This window comes from Lytechinus pictus, chromosome 15 (genome assembly GCF_037042905.1).
Source record: "Lytechinus pictus isolate F3 Inbred chromosome 15, Lp3.0, whole genome shotgun sequence".
Classification (NCBI taxonomy): Eukaryota; Metazoa; Echinodermata; class Echinoidea; order Temnopleuroida; family Toxopneustidae; genus Lytechinus; species Lytechinus pictus.
The window spans coordinates 14890841-14913478 of NC_087259.1; the positions used below are offsets into that span (position 1 = coordinate 14890841).

General features: G+C 36.1%; 1 protein-coding gene across 1 annotated transcript in view; it reads left to right on the top strand.

The window, feature by feature from the left end:
* Window positions 1–22638, top strand: part of LOC129277324 (major facilitator superfamily domain-containing protein 6-like) — a 52441-nt gene that overhangs the window by 24007 nt on the left and 5796 nt on the right. The window contains exons 2-4 of the mRNA XM_064110000.1: window positions 14528–14681; window positions 19085–19235; window positions 20625–20828. Coding sequence (XP_063966070.1) covers window positions 14528–14681; window positions 19085–19235; window positions 20625–20828 — 509 coding nt within the window. The remainder of the gene's footprint in view (window positions 1–14527; window positions 14682–19084; window positions 19236–20624; window positions 20829–22638) is intronic.

Sequence of the window (22638 nt, forward strand, 5' to 3'; positions counted from 1 at the left end):
TTCAAATATCTCTTTGATTCAAATGAAGTATTTTGTTACATAACATTTTATTGTATTTTCTTTGTGTGGAGGGTTGTGGCCTATTGGATTAGTCTTCTGACTTTGAAACAAAGGGTCGTGGGTTCGAATCCCAGCCATGGCGTAATTTCCATCAGCAAGAAATTCATCCATATTGTGCTGCACTCAACCCAGGTGAGGTGAATGGGTACCTGGCAGGAATTTATTCCTTGAAATGCCACCGCGCTGTTGGAGGCTGCGGGGCTAAGGCCAGGGTAATAATATGCAAGTCTTTTGGATGCGCATATATGGACGTTATGACCATGGACCTATTTCGTAATAGGTCCATGTTATGACATAATGTGATATGCGCTTGCGTTCTTATTATTATCATATATCTTGGTTAATTTGTTAATGAAAAAGTTGCAGAAATCAATAAATGAAATGAAATATAACTTTAGAACATTTTTGACGATAAAAAAATCTCACAAATATGATATCATATCCCGTTCGCATCTAAACCAGTTCAATGAGAACACTCTAAGGCCAAAGCTCAAATCGTTAAAAGAACTCGGAAGTCCATCATGTCCATGGAGGTATCTAAAAAAAAAAAAAAAACTTTGCCATTAAAAAGGATTCTATGCAAGTACGTCACGATTTCGACAAATCTATTGCTGAGTTGTTGATTTCAGTTGAAAGTGCCCTGTGTAATTTTACACTCATACAGAGATCTATTATGCGTATTCACGTTTTTTTTCCCATTGTGTGTGGGTGTGTATGTGGGAGGGGGGGGGGGCGAGGATAGGTGCGGGGGATAGTGAGGAATATGCATTTTATATTGATGAATTGACGGATTTACATTTTAAAGGAAAACAGTTGAAAGAAAAGCAATGTTGGAGGCTGTTGCACGAGATTTACACAGCGTAGACGTCCCCATCCCTAAAAATCGGTTGAATCTTGGTGGTCATTTTACACGAGATGATAGAAGCCTTTGCAAATCATTTCAATCACATTTTCATTTTGACCGATGTGAAGCACGTGGGCACTGAGCATCGAGATCAGCTAGTTAATCAACAGTTGACTAATCCCACTTGTCACATTGAATGAAGGCGCACAATTGTGTATTACAAAAAAGAAGATTTTCTTTTTTCATTGCCACGCATTTATGTAGCATGTACATATACATGTTTTCATGTTCTTTATGCGAATATTACAGGTTTTCGGTTACCTGTAAGTTTCTGAAGCCATTGTGGCATTCTCTTGACACACCCTGTCACTGTTAATGGGCACAACATGTTTAGGGAGCTGACCTTCTGGAAATTGTGCACGATTAATGGAGATTTTCGAGAGAGCAGGGCGATCTATTCAAATCTTCAGCAGTTAAGAGGAAAAATACTTAATTCTGTGAAATTGTAAATAAAGGAATGAAAAAAAAATAAAGTAAGAGCAATAATAGAAGGTGGTATCTTCAGCCAGATATCAGGGGAAAAATGATGACATCTATGTTGAAATATGACCGAAGGAATGTAAAACCATGTACATACAAATGCAGGACACTTCACTTAACACAACCTATTTCTTTCGTTCGTAAAAACATTCGCAACTTTTACGAAAATCATCATGAAGCTATCCCCGGTTAATAATCTTCTGAATGACTCACAAATTAATTGAACAAGATTATGATAATGGAGATTTGCCCTGGCATTACTGCCAATATTAGCACCACAGAAAATTACGGTTTAAGTGGATAAAATATAATATGATAACTCAATATTAGCGACACGAACTTTTCTCTATAAATGACCACATATTTCTGGATTATTACCCCGAACGGGGTAATACATTCCTATCCCTCAAAATGATCGTTTCCGTAATTAGATTATGGTTAATACTGTATATACAGTACATATATATATATATTCTTTTTAAAAAGTCTAGTTCAATCTAGGATTGTGTGGTTTGTTATTTCTCCGAAGGGATTGACTTCCTTTTAAAATGTAAATGATGGTTCGAGTTGAAAATTAATATTGGAGAATTTTTTTTCGTATTTGATTTTCCAATCTACAAATGATCTAAACATGGACTTAGAAAAGAGGTGCAATAATGAACATACAGAGGCGGTAGGTCGATTGATGCATTAAAGGAATAAATCCTGTCGTGTACTTACTAACCTCACCCGGGTTTAGTGCAGCATATTGTGGAAAAATATTAATGCAGTGACAAATTCATGCTTCGCATATATCCCATTCTAATTTAGAAATTGTAATTAAGTATTTTTGTTTAATAATAACTTTAACCGATTAATCCACTACATTTATATTAATCCAGGTAATTGGTATGCGTTACTGCAATTCTATGTTTTGTTTTGTAACCCATGTAAATACTTTTAGCTGCCATTCGTTCATTCGTGGTATGAAACGATGGATCTGAGGGGCGTTTCATCAACATTTTCGTCTGACAAGTTGTCAGATCTGACAACTTTCATACATTTTGATTGGCTGAAAAGCACTGTTACCCTGGTAACTGTTGGATAAAATGGGACAAACGTCCGACAAGTCCTTTCATAAAACATTCCCTGGGGCCCGTTGCAGAAAGAGTTGCAATCAAACGCAACTCTAAAAATCATGCGTAACTTCATTTTCAACCAATCAACAGCGCGCATTTTGGACTTGCGATTGATTTTTGACTTGCGTCTAAACGTAACTCTTTCTGCAACGGGCCCCTGGTCTCTTTATTATATTTGTGTAAGGCCAAGAATACACATTTATTTTAAGTTTAATTTGCTTTCCTTTTCATCTGCTCTGATTTCTAGAATCTTGGTCTTCTTTTAAGTGAGATTTTAAGAAGCTGCTGAGTGGCCATTGTACTACTGATTAGCTTTGGCATTGTCCAGTAATCCCACATTAATCACCCTCTTTGTACTGTCTCTCCTTTGATTTTACCTGCTTTACATTGACTGTCAAACATCTACCTCTCTTCCCCCTCTCTCTCCATCTCTCCCTCTCTCTCTCTCTTTCACTCTCAGTCATCCCTCCCAATAGATTAAATACCCCTCTTTATATCTGTCTGCAATGCCATCTCTCTTTTAAGTAGACCATTAACGGTATAAGCATGGAGTTAGCTCCATGGTTCTGTTGGGTCTTTGAGCTTTGCTTGCTCTAACCATAGAGCTCTGTATTGCTCTGTGCTCTAACCTATACACACAGTTTGTTACTCTTGGCCAATCACAGTCATGCATGGCCGTAAACCAAGGAGTACTCGAGATTTCTCATATATTTATTCATACTATTCCAGTTGGTTCTTCTCGTCCATATTTTATATTCATACATATACAGTTTGTTAAATCTTTCTACCTTTAAGAAAGATTGATCAAATATATTGGAACGTAATCAACATCGTTCAACGTGTCTTAATTCTTAGTAACACTCGCTTTACGACATCGAACGCTACCTGATCACAATTATATAATATTATATTCCACCATAATTATTTATAGAGTGATACATTTTGTCTAATACAATATAAATTTCTTGAACTTGAATAAAGTCATGATGAAACAACAACACCTTGCTTGGCTGGGATTAGAACCCACGAGTACGACCCTCTGTTTCAAAGACGAGAGTTAGAACCACTCGACCACAACGCTCCTTTACTACCATTGAGTACTAAAATTGGATCACCGTATCACCGCGAACCTGCATGGAAGCCCTTTAAAATAAAATTATTGTTGAGGTTGATTTCAGGTATTTAATCAAATCAAGGCAAAACAGTCATTTTATCACATTCAAGGATACATTAACCTGGTTTACATGTCCCTGGGAAGCGGGGTGGTTTTTCTCCTTCTTCTTCTTCTTGTTTTCTTTAGTATCATTTTTTAAAGACCAAAATCACCCCCATTTTCGAGTGAAAACCTTTTTTTTGCTTGTATTTTTTCCATACCAGCGCCCCTCTTCAAAAATCGTTTCCCAGGGCCCTGCCTGATAATTTGGACACATGAAGGCCAATATACGTGTCCGTGGTATAATTTGTATATCTCTATTCTACATCCAGAGTGTCAAACAAGGGGCAAGGCCGCGAGATCTTCGAGTCCACTTTTTCGACCTGAAACCTTAAAGTTTTACATACGTTGTCTTATTATAGTTTTTTAAGTCGAATATGATTTCGCATTCACTTTCTTCACAAATCAGTAATGCGAACACCATATATTACAAGTACATACATTCTTTTGATATTGTTTACAACTTGAAGCTATGTAAACTAATGCTGATTTTTTATTTCTGAATCCATCATTAATATACTTATTTTCATTTTCCTTGAAGCTGACATCAAGTTCAGTTGGTTTTTATAAGAGCAGAAAAGTTAGAAAGAAATGTAAAAGAATATTTTACAAATCTCTCTAGTAACAACAAGGCCCTATAACTGGACAAGGTTAAAACTTTAATATTGTGTGATTGCCAACATAGACATAAAACGTCTATTCTTATATTTTTACCATTTTCTCTGAAGATATCAACAGACGTGTAAGGTATAGGGGCCCCAAAGAAACATTAAATATGCAAAACCCCCGATCATCATTTAACCCTGAATTTTTAGCATGTGATATTTTGACACAAAACGGTGGAACGATCGCTGATGCGCAAGCTGCCCTTCATCAAAGTTGGATGATTCACATAGTGGTTAGGAGGGGACAGCTCGTTATATTTCATAGCGAAATACAATTTTTGATTATTATAGACTCGAAAGCAAAATAATTCCTTCATCTTCATCTTTCTTGAAGGTGTTTTTATTTCAGTGTAGCGCGCACAAGGGTGGTTTACAATCTGTTCAAAGTACTGTCATGACCGAGGACAAATATTTTACTGAAACTCAAAATTGCCTCCACGAAAAAAAACGCTTCGATAGCTCTTCAAATGCTTTCATGATAACCATGGGCGGAAATCCCAGGGGGACGGGGGGGGGGGGCGTGTCCTCCCTACTCAAAATAGTAGGGGGGGGGCACAATATCAAATGTCCCCTTACTATTTTTGGTCTTTTATGATGGTAGGCAATACATCATTAAAAATCGAAATAAAACGTACCTACCTAGGATTTTCCACAGGGGGGCAAATTCGTCCGCCAAAAAATTTGACAAGCAAAAAAAAAAAAAAAGGTCTTCAACCACAAATGAATGATCTCGTACCTGAAAAAAATTGACAAGCAAAAAAAAAACAAAACAAAAAAATAAAGGCTTCAAGACTCGTCAAACAGGGATATGTCCCTTGCATGGGTTGTGACTCGTCAGGGGGGGGCAGACTGCCCCCTCTGCCCCTCCCTTAGGTACGCTAGTGACGAGATGACCTTACTTTTGGGATTATAACCCTTTTTTTTTTTGCTTGTCAAATTTATTTTCGTCGAAATGACCTTAAATTTTTGGGGAGAACCCTTTTTTTTCGCTTGTCAAATTTTCCAGCCCCTTGTCCCCCTACCTTTTGGGAGACATTTCCGCCCCTGATGATAACACGACATATTGTTGTATTCTTTTAAAGAATGTCAAATGAAAGAGTTGTCTTTATATTAACAGTGTTAACTTCTAACAAATTTAATTCAATATTCGTTTTTTACACTGTTTTCATATAAATTCATACAAAAGTATAGAACAAAACGTAATGAATATGAATAGAGTATTTACAAATTATGAGTACAAATGAAGGCGTAACGAACCAATAAATCATAGGGTTAAGATGGGTGCGCATAACACGATGTTTAACCTTTTATGCAACTTTGACCTAAATGCATGCTAAATGATACGTGATTTGAATTTGAACAAAAGTAAAGGATCATTATCCCACCATGTGGTCCAAATAGTGAAATATTTTCTTTTGTCACGATTTTTTTTTTTTACCTTTGTGAGTATATTTGCTTGTTTATGGGTCATGAAACGAAAAGCGTGTTTGCGACATTTCCCCCCAAAAAACATTCTATATATTTTTTTTCTTTTAAAACTTCGTGCAGACTTTTGAAAGGCTTACAAATTAAAAATGTTTTTTTCTTTTTTCTTTCAAAATTCTAATTGTGATGTTTGAGGGGCTTCGTTGGTTTCTTCAAGGCAAGTCATTCAAAGAAAATGTTGTCAGAAGTTATAATGATGGGTCCGTGACCGCATGCATGTCATTGAGGGGCTAGAGTATGTCTGGTTTCTACTTTACAAAGAAATACAAACGAAAGTCCTTTTTTATCCCTTAAAATCCTGAAATCGCTGGTATTTTCTAAATGTTTTCCGGGATGTTTTCTTGCTGAAGGATACACGTGCTGGGCCGCTCACGTGCCATCTTGATCACGCTTTACCGGGTCCTTGAACAGTCCAAAAGAAAGGGAAAGTTTTCTGAATGGAAGAAGCCATGCATAAGAGACAATCGTTTGAATTGCACATTTTCACAATACAGTCCGTAATCCCTCTTCCACACATCGGCGATGAAATCACAACCCCACATTATTCGATGTAATCCTTCACTGTGTGATCCACAAAGGCGGAGTAAGAGTTAACAGCTCCCAACACAATCAATGTCCCTCCCGAAAATTGCGGCTATTTACAGATTTACCATGTTTCTTCAAAATGATCTACGATGCCATTAATTTACCGAAGTATGCTTCAAGCTGGTAAAGGTGTCACATTTTTTTCCTTGGCATGTTGTTGGAGGGGTGGCTGTTCATCAGCCCTTCTATCTACATCCCCTTACTTTGTGTCACTCCTTTTGATTTTTAAACACTCAAATTCAATCTCGTCAAGAGGTCAAAGGGGGGGGGGGGCTCTTCACCAGCACCCCCCCCGGCCAGCCCCTTCTTTACTTTATTATGCCTGGTAATTTCAAATAAAAAACCTTACCAAGTATACAAATTTATAACAGAATGCAGACATTTTGGTGGCTTTGTCTCTCCTGCATAGCAAAGCGAGACGGTATTTTCATTTTTTTAGGCGCTACTTTTCATCCGACGGTGGCGTCGTCAACAATTGAAATCTTAACCAAGGTTTAGATTTTTGAATGTCATTATAAATAAGAAATTCACATGGAAGTGGATGTCGTATCGATACAAGTGCATACAATTAAAGTCAATTATTGGAATGGCTCTGATAAGATTTTCACTATTCAAAACTACTGCCCCGCCCTTCTCTCTAATTGTGTATTACCTTTAGTTCCGTCCCGTCCTGTAAACCAGGCCAAGATATTATCATGTATAATATAGCGTATTCTCGTTAAGAACATCTCGAGACAGTCGCCTAACAATTCTTCAAAATTATGTGCCAATGTAATTTCCCACTGGTTCCAGCTAGTATTAAATTATATATATATATATATATATATATATATACATATATAAAAAACTTTATTGGCAATGAAAGCATTATCTTCAGCATTATTTTGTTACCTTACAGAAGCCAATACGTGAATCTTTAAGATATATATATATATATATATATATATATATATATATATATATATATATATATATATATATATATATATATATCATGGACCTATTACAAATGATACAATGCAGTAAAACCGACAATGGAGATAACTCTACCAGCCAGCTAACGCATTTCGGAAAATAAAGTATATTCCCCGGGTTATATTCTCGCCCGTAACCGCCACGTGCTTTATCAACAGTTCGATGAGATAGTCTAAACACGTGTTTGTTTATGCAGTGTGTCATATCATGCTCACGGTTATTAAACCCATGGAAAGTGCACGATTTGCTACATATATCAATATTAATATCAATTTCACTTGTCCCTTCCGGCTTATAAAGTCTCCCTAAAAATAACATTTATTTGTGGTCGAACCACCATGGGAGGGCTTCCTTAATCATTCTGTTATGGAACGGATGACTGCTCGGGTATTTTCTTAAAAAATACCGTGTATGGTTAGTTCTGGATTTCTATTATCACGATCGTAGCGTAGATCGTAGACAAGTCGTGGAATGATCGTGAAATAATCGAGTTATTTCCGATCTATATCATATCGTGTCATATATTGTGGCAGGTCATTTTAATTGTGCATAGGCCTATATGGATCGCTTAAAGAGATCACCACTAATGAATTGTATCACCCAAACGTTGTATTTTGGTATTTGTATATATAATGTACATACATGTATACATACATAATATACAGGCGATTTAAAAAACTTCCTTTATGATAAAAAGCTCGAATAATACGTGCATAATTTTGTTATTTATTATGACAAATTAATGTAAGATAATTGTACTGCCTTGTCTGCAAATGCCATGGGGTTCCTGGAATCTCGTATTGGAAACCACTGTTGGATAAATTACTTGAAACGATTTTGCTGAATATACTTTAAAAGACATTGCAATCTACCAACCATGTATTTTTATTTATCAGTGTATCAATCGGCGTATACCCGAGTGTCCATTTTGCTCAGTTGTTTGATACAAATCAGAATTTATATAAACACAATAGGCCTACACGTCGCTCTTCATTTACGCATTTGCCAAGACACAGGACGTGTTGTTGTCAACATAATATAATATTCGTTTTATAGGTTCAAAAAGTAGAACAATTTATCAAATGACATCAGAAACGCGCCAAGCAGCTTTAAATTGCTCAAAAGACAAAACTGAAGAAGAAAAAAAAACTTACTTCAGGTGAGCATTTCATGAAAGGACTTGTCAGACGTTTTATCCGACAAGTACTGATATATCCGACAGTTTCCGAAGTAACAGAGATACCTAGCCAATCAAATTCAAGGAAAGTTGTCAGATCAGACAACTTGTCAGACAGAAGTGTTGGTGAAACGCTCCCCTTGGTCCCTAGATTGAAGGATTTGCTTAGTTTCACGATTAATTATCTAATGCGTATAAAGTTGCACAGCAAAAACTGTGGTGTTAACCGGTGTACATAGAGGACCACACCAGTTATTTTACACCGGTGTTAAATTGGTGGTGTTAGTTTTACACCTATAGGTGTTATTACAACACCTATGGTTGTTACATTTACACTCTTTGGTGTTATGTTCAATCTCTAGGGTGTTATTTTAACACCTCAGGGTGTGGTCCTCTATTAACACCTATTGGTGTCAGTTTTAACACCACAGTTTTTACAGTGTGCCCTGGTTTTTTTTGTATTCGTTTTTTTCATTGTTATGTGCTGTACTTTGTATGGATTTTTTTCTTTGATTAAGTATTATGTCTTTATTGTTTTTAAGTCACGGTGCACTCGTCACAAGCTTGACTTATTGAGTTGCTATACCTCCATTGTATTGTTACTTTTAGAAATGTATTAATGCTTGTATACCTTTGGAAATAAATGTTGAATCGAATTGAATTTGAATTGGCTAAAAGCAAGCACTTAAAGTATTGCTAAAAAAACCGTAGGGGAGGGCGGGGTAAGTTGTGACACTTTTTGCATTTTGTATGTTAGAATTAATATGACTAATAATATTGTATAAATAAGTACCTTGCCTTTAAATTTGATTCTTGGGAAATATTTTTCACCTATATATAACTGTCTACCCCCACACTGAAATTCATTGTGACCTTTGAAAAAAAATGATGTCAAATGGCTCAACTTGCCCCACATGTGGGGTAAGTTGTGACACCTTCTGGGGTAAGTTGAGCCACAAAAACTATGTACAAAATGTATGCGGGAAGAAGCAGCATGTCAATTTTTTATTTCAAGACTTTTCACTTGCTAATTCTCTGTAAATACTAACATCCTCTAAAAGTAAAAGAACTGCCATGTGAATTAGCTCCTTTCTGCCTGCATATCAATGGCTTTTCAAGCTTTTTTTAAATTTTTCATTCTTATTACCATAAGAATTACCATGGCTCAACTTGCCCCAGGTTGGCTGGCTCAAAGTACCCCAGTCCGAACTTAATGCGATATTTTCACATCCACACATTTCTTATGCATCCATCATTTAAAAGACTATGACAAGAATGAAGATCCATACCTGGACTAACAATATTGTTCTTATTTCTTTATTATATTTAAAGACATATGTGGGTAAAAAGCACTCCTCTATTTTACACCCTTTTTTACTTTTTTGGCTGAAATTTGTATTTTTCCGTCTAAAAAAGTACTTTTTGTTTCAAAGTTGAAAACAATATGGTTGGGTAAAGGGTTATGTAATGGGTCATCAATACATGACACCACCACAATGTCTGACTCATTCATTATTGGCCTGGGGGTGGTGGCTCAACTTGCCCCTATGCTCAACTTACCCCGCCTTCCCCTACATATTCAAAGGTGTTGCATTTGGCATTATACTTCTGGGCAATTCCATAAATTGATCAACCTTTTTGTATGTCCAACCTCAATTTTACTCAAGTCTTACTTAACTTCATAAACTGACCAAGTCATGGTCCTTTGAGAACATTATAGACTGCTAAAAGAACAAGATATCAGAGACAGAAGATTTCATGAAGGTTCCATATATATGGGGTCGGACGTACATATTTTATTGAATTGCCCTTCTGTCATGTCTGTATGTAAACACGTTGAAACGGGTATTACTGAATATAAGCCAAAAGCACGCATTTTATGCATTATGTGTTCATTAAAAACAAAAAAATGTTGCCAACATGCCGATATTTTTCAAAATTAAATGATCGAGGATAGTAAAGAGAAAGGGGGATGTCGTTATAAAAACGAACAAGTTGCTTACCTGCATATACTGTATTGGATGGTAAAGTACCATGGATTAAAAAAGAGTAGGTGGAAAGTGCTTTCATCCCGAAGGGGTGTAGCTTGCAACCAAAAAACGACTCTTTTTGCCGCTGCTTCTTGCAGCTCTTATTTTCTTTGAAAGAATTAAAAACTCTCTCATATTTGAGATATTTTTCTTTTCTTTCCCTTTCCTTTCTTTTTTTTTCTTTCTTCTTCTTTTTTTCCCCTATTATTTCCTCACTTTTCTCATATTTTTTTCTTTCATTTCTTCACTTTTCTCTTCATGTTTTCCTTTATGTTTTTTTTCTTTCTTTTCTTTTATTTCTTTTTTTTTCATTTCCTTTTTCTTTTTTTCTTTTTCCATTTTTTCTTTTTTCTTTTGTATTTTTCTGCTTTGTTTTGATTGTAAGATTTTTTTTTCTGTAACTTTCGTCTGTTGCAATATGGTACAGCAGTGTAAACAAAAGTTAAACTGAATTAGCGTAAGAAAGGATCACCAGTAAACTTAATGAAACACCCATTGAGTTCATAAAGACAATTTCTGAGACAAGGATTTCTCAACGTATACTCTCTACATTCTTTTATATTTGTCAGTTACCATGACAACCGAATTTCCTTCGCATCCACCGCCAGTAATAGTCTTTTATGTGAATTATATAAAATTTAAGCATTTAGGGAATAGTCACAGCATGAGTCTCTCATTACCAATTTCCTTTCCATCTCCCAATGTTTATTTAGTTCTCATATGTTTTGTATTAAAAGCGGACTACATCTTTGGCACTACTTCCTGATGATGAAGATTGGTTTGACACAGTAATGCTGAATATCAACCCAAAACTATCACTTTTAACAAGTATAAAATGAAGCCTACTTCTTTATACAGAAAGTGTTCATTGTTTTAACCCGCTGGTGCGTTATTCTTTTTAAAAGATGTCTGTCAGGGATAAAAATAAACAAGCTAAACAAGTGGTAAGTTCTAGGTTAAGTTCTGGGTTAAGTTAAGGGGCGAGTCTCTATTACTTTTTTGAGAAGTAAAGTAATATATAAATAAATGAAATAATATATAATTTATAGAGGTAAATAACAAAAAAATATCTTAAAAGAAGAAGGTCCAATGGCCTCTTCATCGCTTAAGAGGACAACTTATAACCACAGAAAAAAACTGCAGTTTAAAATTTATACACAATGCTGTTTAACCCAACAGTGGTTGTTTAAACAAGAATAAGGCTATATGTACAACCGACCCCCTTGGGAAAGATGCCAACCAGAGCGTATCTTGTCTGAAGAAAACTGAAATGAATAAATGATACTTGGAAAGTATCATGTCATATTTTCATGCATCTCCAAAGAAACGCTCCATTTCGAAGCTTGAAACAGTAATTCTGTTCTGGCCCAGGGCCCCGTTGCAGAAAGAGTTGCGTTTAAATGCAAGTCAAAAAAATCTATCGCAAGTCCCAAATGCGTGCTGTTGATTGGTTGAAAATCAAGTTACGCATGATTTTTAGAGTTGCGATTGATGGCAACTCTGCAACGGGCCCCAGATTTCATAAAGTGTAAAAGGAGAACGCTTCATTTTTGTTTTAGATTGAACATGTGGGATGCGTGACAGTCGGGCCTAGAAGGAGAAAACTTTCATGAGCGAATGTGACAAGTATTTGGCTATAGATCAAAATGGTGTGTTGTTGTTGTTTTTCATATTGGAGGGGTATGTAAAGGTCAAGTCAACCCCAGGAAGATACTGACTTGAATAAATAGAGAAAAATCAAACTAGCATAGTACTGAAAATTTCATCAAAATCGGACGTGAAATAAGAAAGTTTTAAAAATTATCGCTTATTTTTCACAAAACAGTGATGTGCACAACTAGGTGAGTCAGTCGATGATGTCCATCACTCACTATTTCTTTTGTTGTTTATTGTTTGAATTACACAATATTTCATTTTTTTTTATAGATTTGACAATAAGGACCAACTTGACTGAACCATATAGTATTAAACAGTACTAATTCCACATGTTCAGGGAGGAATTGATCGTTGTATCACTTGATAATGAGGAGAAAATTAGAATATTTCTTATTTCATATAATAAAATACAAAATAAATAGTGACTGGATGACGTCATAGGATCCTCATTTGCATACCAGCCAGGATGTGCATATAACCGTTTTGTGAAATTAAGCGAAACTTTAAAATGTCATAACTTTCTTATTTTACATCCGATTTTGATGAAATTTTCAGTGTTATACTTGTTGGATTTTTTTTTTAAAAATCAACGTTTAGTTGGACATTTTTCTGCCTTCCAAGAATAAAAATTGCATCCGCATCCAGTGTTGTTATTTTGTGAATTCTAGGCACTTTCAGTAGTATAAGGGATCAATCACAACATGCCTGTCTTATTTCCTTGTTCATGGAAAAGGTTCACTGATGTTCCATAAATTCTTTCCCCTACGTTTTGTTCGAAGGGATAGCCAACCTTGGCAACGAAATTGTTTGTGCACAGAAAAGTACACAAAAGGGTGGATGTATGAAAGAAATCAGACAAAGGGTAATAAAGTTATGTCTGTATGAAAACTTAGTATGCGAAACTCATAATGGAAATTCCATAATTACATTGTGACAACTGTTCCATTTATAATGCATTTACATCAGAAACTGGCAGTTTTATCTTACATAAGATTGGCGGCGTTCCGCCTCTTTCAAGGGGGGAGGGGGGGGGGGGGGGTCTCCATCGAATGTCAAGGCATAATATGTTTTTCTATGTCAGGTCAAAATGCCACTTTTAGACCAAAACTCTCCCAATTTTAAAGGTCAGGGGTCTATAAATTTTCATGGTAAAATTATTTTTTTCATTCGTGTATTTGTGAAAATAACCCCGCTCGCTTATTTTGTTCGCATAACACCCATTAAACCCCCGACATCTCAATACAGATTGGGATGTTGATATTCTTTGGTCCGTCCCCTCCTTTTCTTTTCAACTCTTTATTTCATTTCCATTCAAATAGAGTAAAGGTGATTATGAAAAGCGTTATACTGAGAAATCATTCCAATGTATCAAACGCTCGATGAAAGCGGATGATTATTATGAAAATTACTATTATTTCTATCATCATTATGGTTATCATTTATCATTGATATCATTTTAACTATAATAATCATCATTATCATCATTTACAAGTTTTATCATTATCATTACCGTTATGAATTTGAACAGAATTATGATCGTAAATTGAAATTATGTAATTATTATTGTCATTACTATTATGTTTACATTACTACTACTACTACTACTACTACTACTACTACTACTACTACTACTACTACTACAACTTCTACTACGACTACTACGACTACTACGACTACTAAGACTACTACTACTACTACTACTACTACTACTACTACTACTACTACTACTACTACCACTACTACCACTACTACCACTACTACCACTACTACTACCACTACTACCACTACTACCACTACTACCACTACTACCACCACTACTACTACTACTACTATACTACTACTACTACTACTACTACTACTACTACTATACTACTACTACAACAACAACAACTACTACTACTGCTGCTGCTACTACTACTACTACTACTACTACTACTACTACTACTGCTACTACTAGTAGTATTATTATCATTATTACATATGCCCACGAAATAATACATGGTGAAACGTGAAACCACTGCACTCTTTCTTCGCCATGGAAATCTACAGAAGTTACATAATTATCATTACTATTAGATTTTATCATTATCGCTATTTACTATTGTTGTTGTTATCCGTATCATCATTGCCATTTCAATCATTACTATTTTTGTCATTATGATTTATTATTATTTTCCAGCTCTCTGATTGTTGGTGTGTTACTGTCAGGGACAAGTATCCCGGTGGTGAGATGGGGAGTCACCCTCATCATCACCAACTACCGGGTCGCCTTCCTAGCCTTTGCCCTCGTCGCCTCTCTCTCTGCTGTCTGCTCGTGTTTTATGGACTTTAAGGTAAATCTCCGACCTGGTATCCGTAACACAAAAATAAGCGATTAATCGATACTTTCTAAGACCAGCTCCGATTGGTTCGTTGTCAGTCAACTGAGCAAAATGGGCATGCGACGATGATCTTGACTGGCTATTTCAGTTAATAGAGATTAATCGCTAATTTTTGTCATACGGGGCCCTGGGAGTTTTACGCTCTCAAAGAGGTTCCTTGACTATGCTCCTCCGACAATTGCTCCGCTGTAAATTCCACACACTAATGGAATGACCAACTTTAACCTATATAGTATATACGCTATCCTAAAAACTTAACATAAACCCTATTGCAACCCTAACACAAACCCTATATCTTAGATGAAATAAAGCCCGGAGCAATTGTCGCCGGAGCAAATGTCGTGTCACCATCAAGGGACATGAAATTCAAGGCCAGTTTGAAAATTTATCTAATGGCCAAATTGTAAGGTGTACCAGTAGCGAGTTAAGTTTATTGTAAGCGCCTTGAGCACCCCTAATAGGGTGGATATGTTTTGCGCATTATAAATGTCTTATTATTACACTTATGACTTGACTCAGCTTGAATATTTCCTGGTGGTGGGAGTAGGGGGCATAGGATGTTCAAGAACGCACGTGGATGCGGGGGGGGGGGGGGGATAGAAGAACGATGGTACTTTGGAATTAAAAAAAAAAATTTTCCTTTAAATTTGAACATTTGGTGTAATTTTGGTCGATTGATAATATTTTCAATATGCCCTAAAACTGTTTTAATTATTTATTTACTTCTAATTGATTAATTTATGTGAAGGAATCTTTCAACCTTATTATCGAGAAAGCAAAGCGAATCTGTAACTCGAAGTGATGTTTCTTCCCTGGGGACCTAGCATCATTGAACTAATTGATCCTGGTTGGTGTTTCATAAATCTGTTCGTAAGTTAGTAGCGACTTCAAGAACGACTGGTGATCCTTTCTTATATGCTTAAATAATCACAAATGAACATAATGGTGAACATCATTTACCACAAGAAAGGATCACTAGTCGTTCTTAAAGTTGCTCTTAACTTAAGAACAGCTTTATGAAACGGCCCACAGGATTTGACAGGAGTGTTCCTTGAATCCTTGTCAAGTAAATAAATAAGACAATATCAATTTACTGCACACGATGTTAGCTCCAATTACCAAATGTTTTGTTTATATGTGATGTACTATTCCTTGTAATTGTAACTGACAGTGACATTTGGTAATAAATTCAATTCAATTCAATATATCTATAATTTCAAAAATATTACCCCTCCATGGAGTCCATCATTATCTTAGCTTCCATACTTTCTTTGTAACTTTTACAGACGAGCTATTCACAGTTGAAAAGATAAGAATTATGATCCCCTCTAGGCAGTCCAATACTTCTAGTTTAAAAAAAATATGTTTACCTTTCTTTGTTTACTATTATTATGTACTCCTCTTTTCTTGGAAATTAGCCATTATGCAGGGCTTCGTACAACAAGTCGAGTGCATGCGAGTGCAAAAGACGTGTTATTTGTACCTCTACTATTTATGTCCAGGCCATTTTTGTTTGACGCCATTGTAATACCACTCTTATTGAATTTTTGGAAAATTATATCTATAATAGATCCTGGATTTCAACAACCAAGACCTCTTTTATTCACTCTTTATTATGTTGTTTCTTTTTCTTCCTACGTGTTTCGTATTCTATGTTTTTTTGTTCATTGCTTGAGAGATCATAGTGTGTCTTTACCCCCCACCCGGCGCCTGCTTCCCTTGCCTCAACCCTGTGCCGCCATCCCTTTATTTTTTTATCTTTGCAGTCTTTATTCGTCACAAAAAACAATCAAAGTATACGAAACATATCGTTGCACTTTAATCAAACAGAACATTGATACAAACTGTGTATAAGTACATACAACATATCCTAAATAAATTCTGTACTCAGAATAATTTACAAGCAACTTGTACCCTAGTCCTGCCGACAGGACGATCCATTAACCGAAAAAGAAAAGGGGGTACGGTAATACCCGTCAGTTCACTGTCGTCCTGGCAGCATCGCCGGGGTACAGCGCAACCCCAAAAATATGACATTTTAATGTATTAATATGACCGAAATAAAAACACCACTACAACATGAACAGAAGATAAAACAAACTCACAAAAAGACGATTAACACAAAATATTAATCTACAGTGGTTACAATTTATGCAATGGAAAAATACTTGTTTATGTTTTGCCATTTTACATTGTGTTTACTGAGTTCGTTTTTTGTCTCACCTGCATAGCAGAGTAAGACTATATGCGCCGCTTTTCCGACGGCGGCGGCGGCGGCGGCGTCAACACCAAATCTTAACCTGAGGTTAAGTTTTTGAAATGACAGCATAACAGTATATGGACCTAGTTCATGAAACTTGGCCATAAGGTTAATCAAGTATTACTGAACATCCTGCCTGAGTTTCATGTCACATGACCAAGGTCAAAGGTCATTTAGGGTCAATGCACTTAGACCATGTTGGGGGAATCAACATCAAAATCTTAACCTAAGGTTACGTTTTTGAAATGTCATCATAACTTAAAAAATATATGGATCTAGTTCATGAAACTAGGACTTAAGCTTAATTAAGTATCACTGAACATCCTGCATGAGTTTCACGTCACATGACCAAGGTCAAAGGTCATTTAAGGTCAATGAACTTTGGCCGAATTGGGGGTATATGTTGAATTACCATCATAACTTTGAGAGTTTATGGATCTGATTCATGAAACTTGGACATAATAGTATTCAAGTATTACTGAACATCCTGTGAAAGTTTCAGGTCACATGATCAAGATCAAAGGTCATTTAGGGTCAATGAACTTTGGCCAAATTGGGGGTATTTGTTGAATTACCATCATAACATTGAAGGTATGTTGATCTAGTTCATTAAACTTGGACATAAGAGTAATCAAGTATCACTGAACATCCTGTGCGCATTTTAGGTCACATGACCAAGGTCAAAGGTCAATGAACTTTGGTCATAATGGAGGTATCTGTTGAATTACCCTCATAACTTTGAAAGTTTATGGATCTGACTCGTGAAACTTGAACATAAGAGTTATCAAGTATCACTGAACATCCTGTGCGAGTTTCAGGTCACATGATCAAGGTCAAAGGTCATGGAAGGTCAATGAACTTTGGCCACGTTGGGGGTATTTTTTTAATTACCACTATATCTCTGTAAGTGTATTGGTCTAGTTCATAAAACATGGAAATAAGAGTAACCAAGTATCACTGAACATCTTGTGCGAGTTATAGTAGTTTTCAAAGTCAGCACTGCTGCTATATTAAATCGCGTGATGCAGGTGAGACCGCCAGAGGCATTCCACTTGTCTTTTTTTTGCAATAATTTCCTCTGAGATAAAAGATAATAATTAAATTGTTTCAAACTAGGGTGAGCCTCTTGGCCGTCCCTTTATCCTTCCAAAGTTCCAAGTACATTAACAGTTTAAAATCTACATTTGGTACCTTTCTTAACCAACTGAAATTTTGCCCGTTCTTCAAGTTTTGTTTATGCATTTTGTCTATGCAAATTAGGTGGTCAAAACATGAGAAATCAGCTTATGGGGACCGGTCTATTCAGATTCAGCATATTTGAATTGTGTGAAATAGTCCAGTTTCCAACTTTTACACCAAAATGCTTCTAAAAGTTTATATAGGCCTCTTTTTCCAGAATGGCTCTAGTCTAAAGTATCGAATCAATGGTCGCTCATTTACTGTTATGTTTGTATACATACCTTTCGATACATTATTGAATCACATTTTCATATGATTGATCATAACTGGAAAACGGGAAAGCCTGGAAACGTTATTAAGTTTATTTAATCATCATTAACAGCTTATTGGTGGAACCAATTAATGTTGTAAAAATTAGGGGTAATATTTGCAATCTCTCAACTTTGCGTGTATCACAAGACCACGCGCGCGATATATATGTTGCAATTTTGGATCGGAATCGTAAACAATTTTTATACAATATAATGTTATTCAAGATGGTTGTGGCGATCTAGCTTTTTCCGAGAGTATCACTGGCCCAATTCAATTAAAAAAATGTAAATGAAATTGTGAAATATACAAATAATTCAAGAGTTGCTAAACAACATTACATTTTCAACAACTGTTTCATAATTTCATGAAATTATTATTTTTCACGAAACACTCCACTGTTTGGAAATGATTTCGTGTTTTACGTTGAACATGTTGAAAATGGTTAGGGCCGACTGAATTTAATAAGTAGATGAATAGGAAATCAATCCCTTTTGATCATCATTTCCTTTACTTAATCTAGTATTACTTGGGCGTTACAATCAACATATTTCTACGTTTTGTGATTATTTTGTTCGATTATTATTTATGTTATTTCATAATATAGTATACTACTTGTGACTGGGACACGCAGTGGTCGGAGCTAAGACGCGTACTACTCAGTCCACACTTTGCTTCAGTTTTCTTCGTAGCCTTCTTCACAGGCGTTTGCAACGGTAGTGTCTGGGGTTTTTTGTTGTGGCACTTCCAGAATATTGGTAAGACATGATCAGTTCCAGTGTATTTCTCACAAACACGATACATATATATTTTTTTGTTATTCATAACTTATCATCTCAAATTAGTAGGTAGAATAACTTCGACAGAAGATGAAAGTAAGAAAATAAGAAGCCGGTGGAGAAAAAGATGTATTGCAGTAGGCCCTACTGTTTTTATTATGCTTTCCATTGAAAAAATAATAATTCAAATTAATGTAATTTTATATAGGCTTTCGGGATCAGACAAAAACTGACACAAAGATTAGCGATTGATCGTACGCTTGATTTTTACGATTGATTGTACACTGAAGCCAATGCAATCAATCGTTAAAAAGTGTTATACGATGATTGATAGCTATTAAAGCTTTGTGTTATGACCCCTGGAGAGCGTTTTATCAACATTTGTAGCCTGACAATTTTTTGGATCCAACAGACATGACAGATTTATTTGATTTTGATTGGCTGAGAAGCACAGGTCTGTGACTGTTTCTATGGTAACCGTCCGATAAAAAACATACATTTTTGGACATCCGACAATTCCGAACGCTCTAATGAAGGTGATAGCGGTGACTAGTTTTTTAAAGACTTCCTCAAAATGTCAATCTTCCGGATATGTGTCAAGTCAAGATGACAGGTCTCGTGTATAGGACAAGTCTATTATCGTTCATTAGACATATTATTCGCTGTGTACTCTGAGAATCAAATATTACTTTTATCATACCCCAGGCAAATATTCTAGCCAAGTAATATGATTGAAATTGAGTGAACGAAATAATAGGTCAGCTGGTTCACTGTCTAAGGAAAGGCATTTAAAATCAAGATCAGATTTCAAAATTCCATGTTAACATTCTACACACTGAGAAATAAGGGTTCAAATTTGAACCCTGGGGTTGGTAGTGCATTTTTGCTCATTCGTGCACCTTGAAAGGTGCAATTTAAATATATTAAGCACCATATAAGGTGCAAAAATGAACCGTGTAATAAGTAAGGTTTCAAATTTGAACCCGTTTTAATGTCAAGTATTATACAAGCGGGCCTGTGCTCCCCTCCCCCCCTTTGAGAGGCAGAATTAAAATTTGTAATGTAAAAATGCCGGGTTTTTTGCTTGTCAAAATTTTTCGTGGACGAAATATCCTTATTTCTTTGTTGGAAACCTTTTTTTCCTTGTCATATTTTGTATCGGGTAAATGTGCCCCCCTTTTGGAAAATCGCGGATCCGCCCCTGGTGCAGATAACAAAAAAAAGTGCATTTCTGCACCTTTTGCCACTTAGGGTGCAAGATTACACCCTTAAAGGTTGGTACTAGTGTTTCATTAAGGGTTCAAAAATTTCTTAGTGTGTGTTTATGCATATAATCATACATTTATTTATTTGCTTTCTTTTGAACAGGTGCCAGTCAGACCCTGATAGGCGTCCTCGAGGCGATACAAAGTATTGCAGAGTTGATACTTGGTTACTTTTCACGGCGATTCCTAAATTACTTAGGATACATTACTTCTCTGACGCTGGGTTTGGCAGTCTACGCTATTCGCTTCGTCTGCTATGCTGCAATTTCAAATCCCCTGTGGCTCATACCTGTTGAGATTTTACACGGTAAGATGTTTATTCCTATTCTTTTTTAAATTTGAAAAGTATTGAATTGATATGCTATTGCTACCACATCGGCCGATTTTGATCAATAGCGCACCTCATGAAAGTACATTCCGAGGGAGAGGGAATTTAAGGAAGTGTTTTAAGGAAACAGAAAACTAAATTCTATCCCTGCCCCGAGCTCTTTCTCTTCACATTGGTGATAATAGACAATTGGTGTCTGTATAATGCGTGGTGTAATCGTGCATAACATGTGTATAAGCGAACATGGTATACGGGTATGAAAGTTGAAGTGAAAGTGGTGCCACTTTTAAAGCATCCGGCTGTAAAGTATCCGGCTGTAAAGGCTCTATGCTTCTTTTTACAGCAACATTCCCGCATTCCACATTGCACTAATTGTCTCTGGTGAAATGTAAGAATTGTTAATGAAAAGCCTTTTCCTGCCAGATGAACGCTACTCTGACTTGCCACAAGGTTCCTACATGTCATTGTCGTTCCTACCAGCATACTAGCACGATTCATTTGTCGTAGGAAGTTAGGAGGTTGCCAATTACAAAATTTCATTGAAATAAACAACACTGTAAACTTTCGATCGAGGGCCACTCCATGGCATCTTTATTTAGCAATTTGACAAGTCGCATATAGTGTCCCATGCGGAGCTATAATATGCTCAGTTTGAGTATTGATAGATGCGGCGTACATCAAGGTCACTGATAGGCCCTCATTTACTTTTTCTCATTGTTTTCATTGAAAAATTTCATCATTACCATGGAATCTATTTATCAATTTGGCAAGTCGTATATAGTGACCCGTGGCATGCGGAGGTACAATATGCTCATTTTTCCCCTCATTCTTTTTATTCTTTTTTTATTGCCATACCTGCAATATCTATCCTGATAATACAAAACAAAAATATGAGGAAAATAACAAGCTGTCATATGAAACTACTGAAACCACATGACGCCAGATTTGAATACTCTTCTATGCAACAGATAGGGAATTCCGAATTTTACACCATGTTTGCTATATCACTTGACCTCAAATATGGATATCATAGTGCCAAATTAGGGTGTGTTTATGCTTCCATTGCGAGGACAGAATCAGCGTTTTCAAACGTCGATTCAAAACGCCGATCGTAAACGTGGTTCTGGGAGTGCTGTTTATGCTTAACTTTTCAGAGACAAAATCACGATCGCCAGCTGGCTTCGCATCGTAATTTTCGTTGAGCAGGAAAGCGAGGTCAAATTGGGCGCGCCCTTTTTCGAAAGTTTTTTTTTCCGAGTGTTGTTATGGGGAAGGTACGTCAACTGTTATATAAACATCGAACAATTTCCGATATTTTAGTCATTCTTGATATAGCCATATAATTTCCACCATGGTGAGGATAATAGTAAGAAAAATAAAGAATATTAAGTATGCAAAATAATAAAATATATATTTGTTTATACTACTGGGGCATCTGGCGATGTCTCCTCATTATAACTCACGTTCCAGGGTTTTTCTTTTTTTTTTAGTGTAAATCCCTCAACATTCATCGTGATGACAAATTGGAAGAGTAATACTAGTAATAGTACTACACATGCAAAACAAGGGAGATGAGAGGTAATTCCATGGAGGTAACATGCGACCATGGAGCAATGCGACTGTATTTGCCCGCGGATTTTCATCTCACCGGAAGCATGTACCAAATGGCGTCATTTAAACACGTTTACGATCGTGGTTCTGTTTATACTTCCCCATAAAGCCTGATTCTGGTCAAACGACGTTTACAAACGCACCTTTTTGTGAGTTTACGATCGGCGTTTTGAAACAG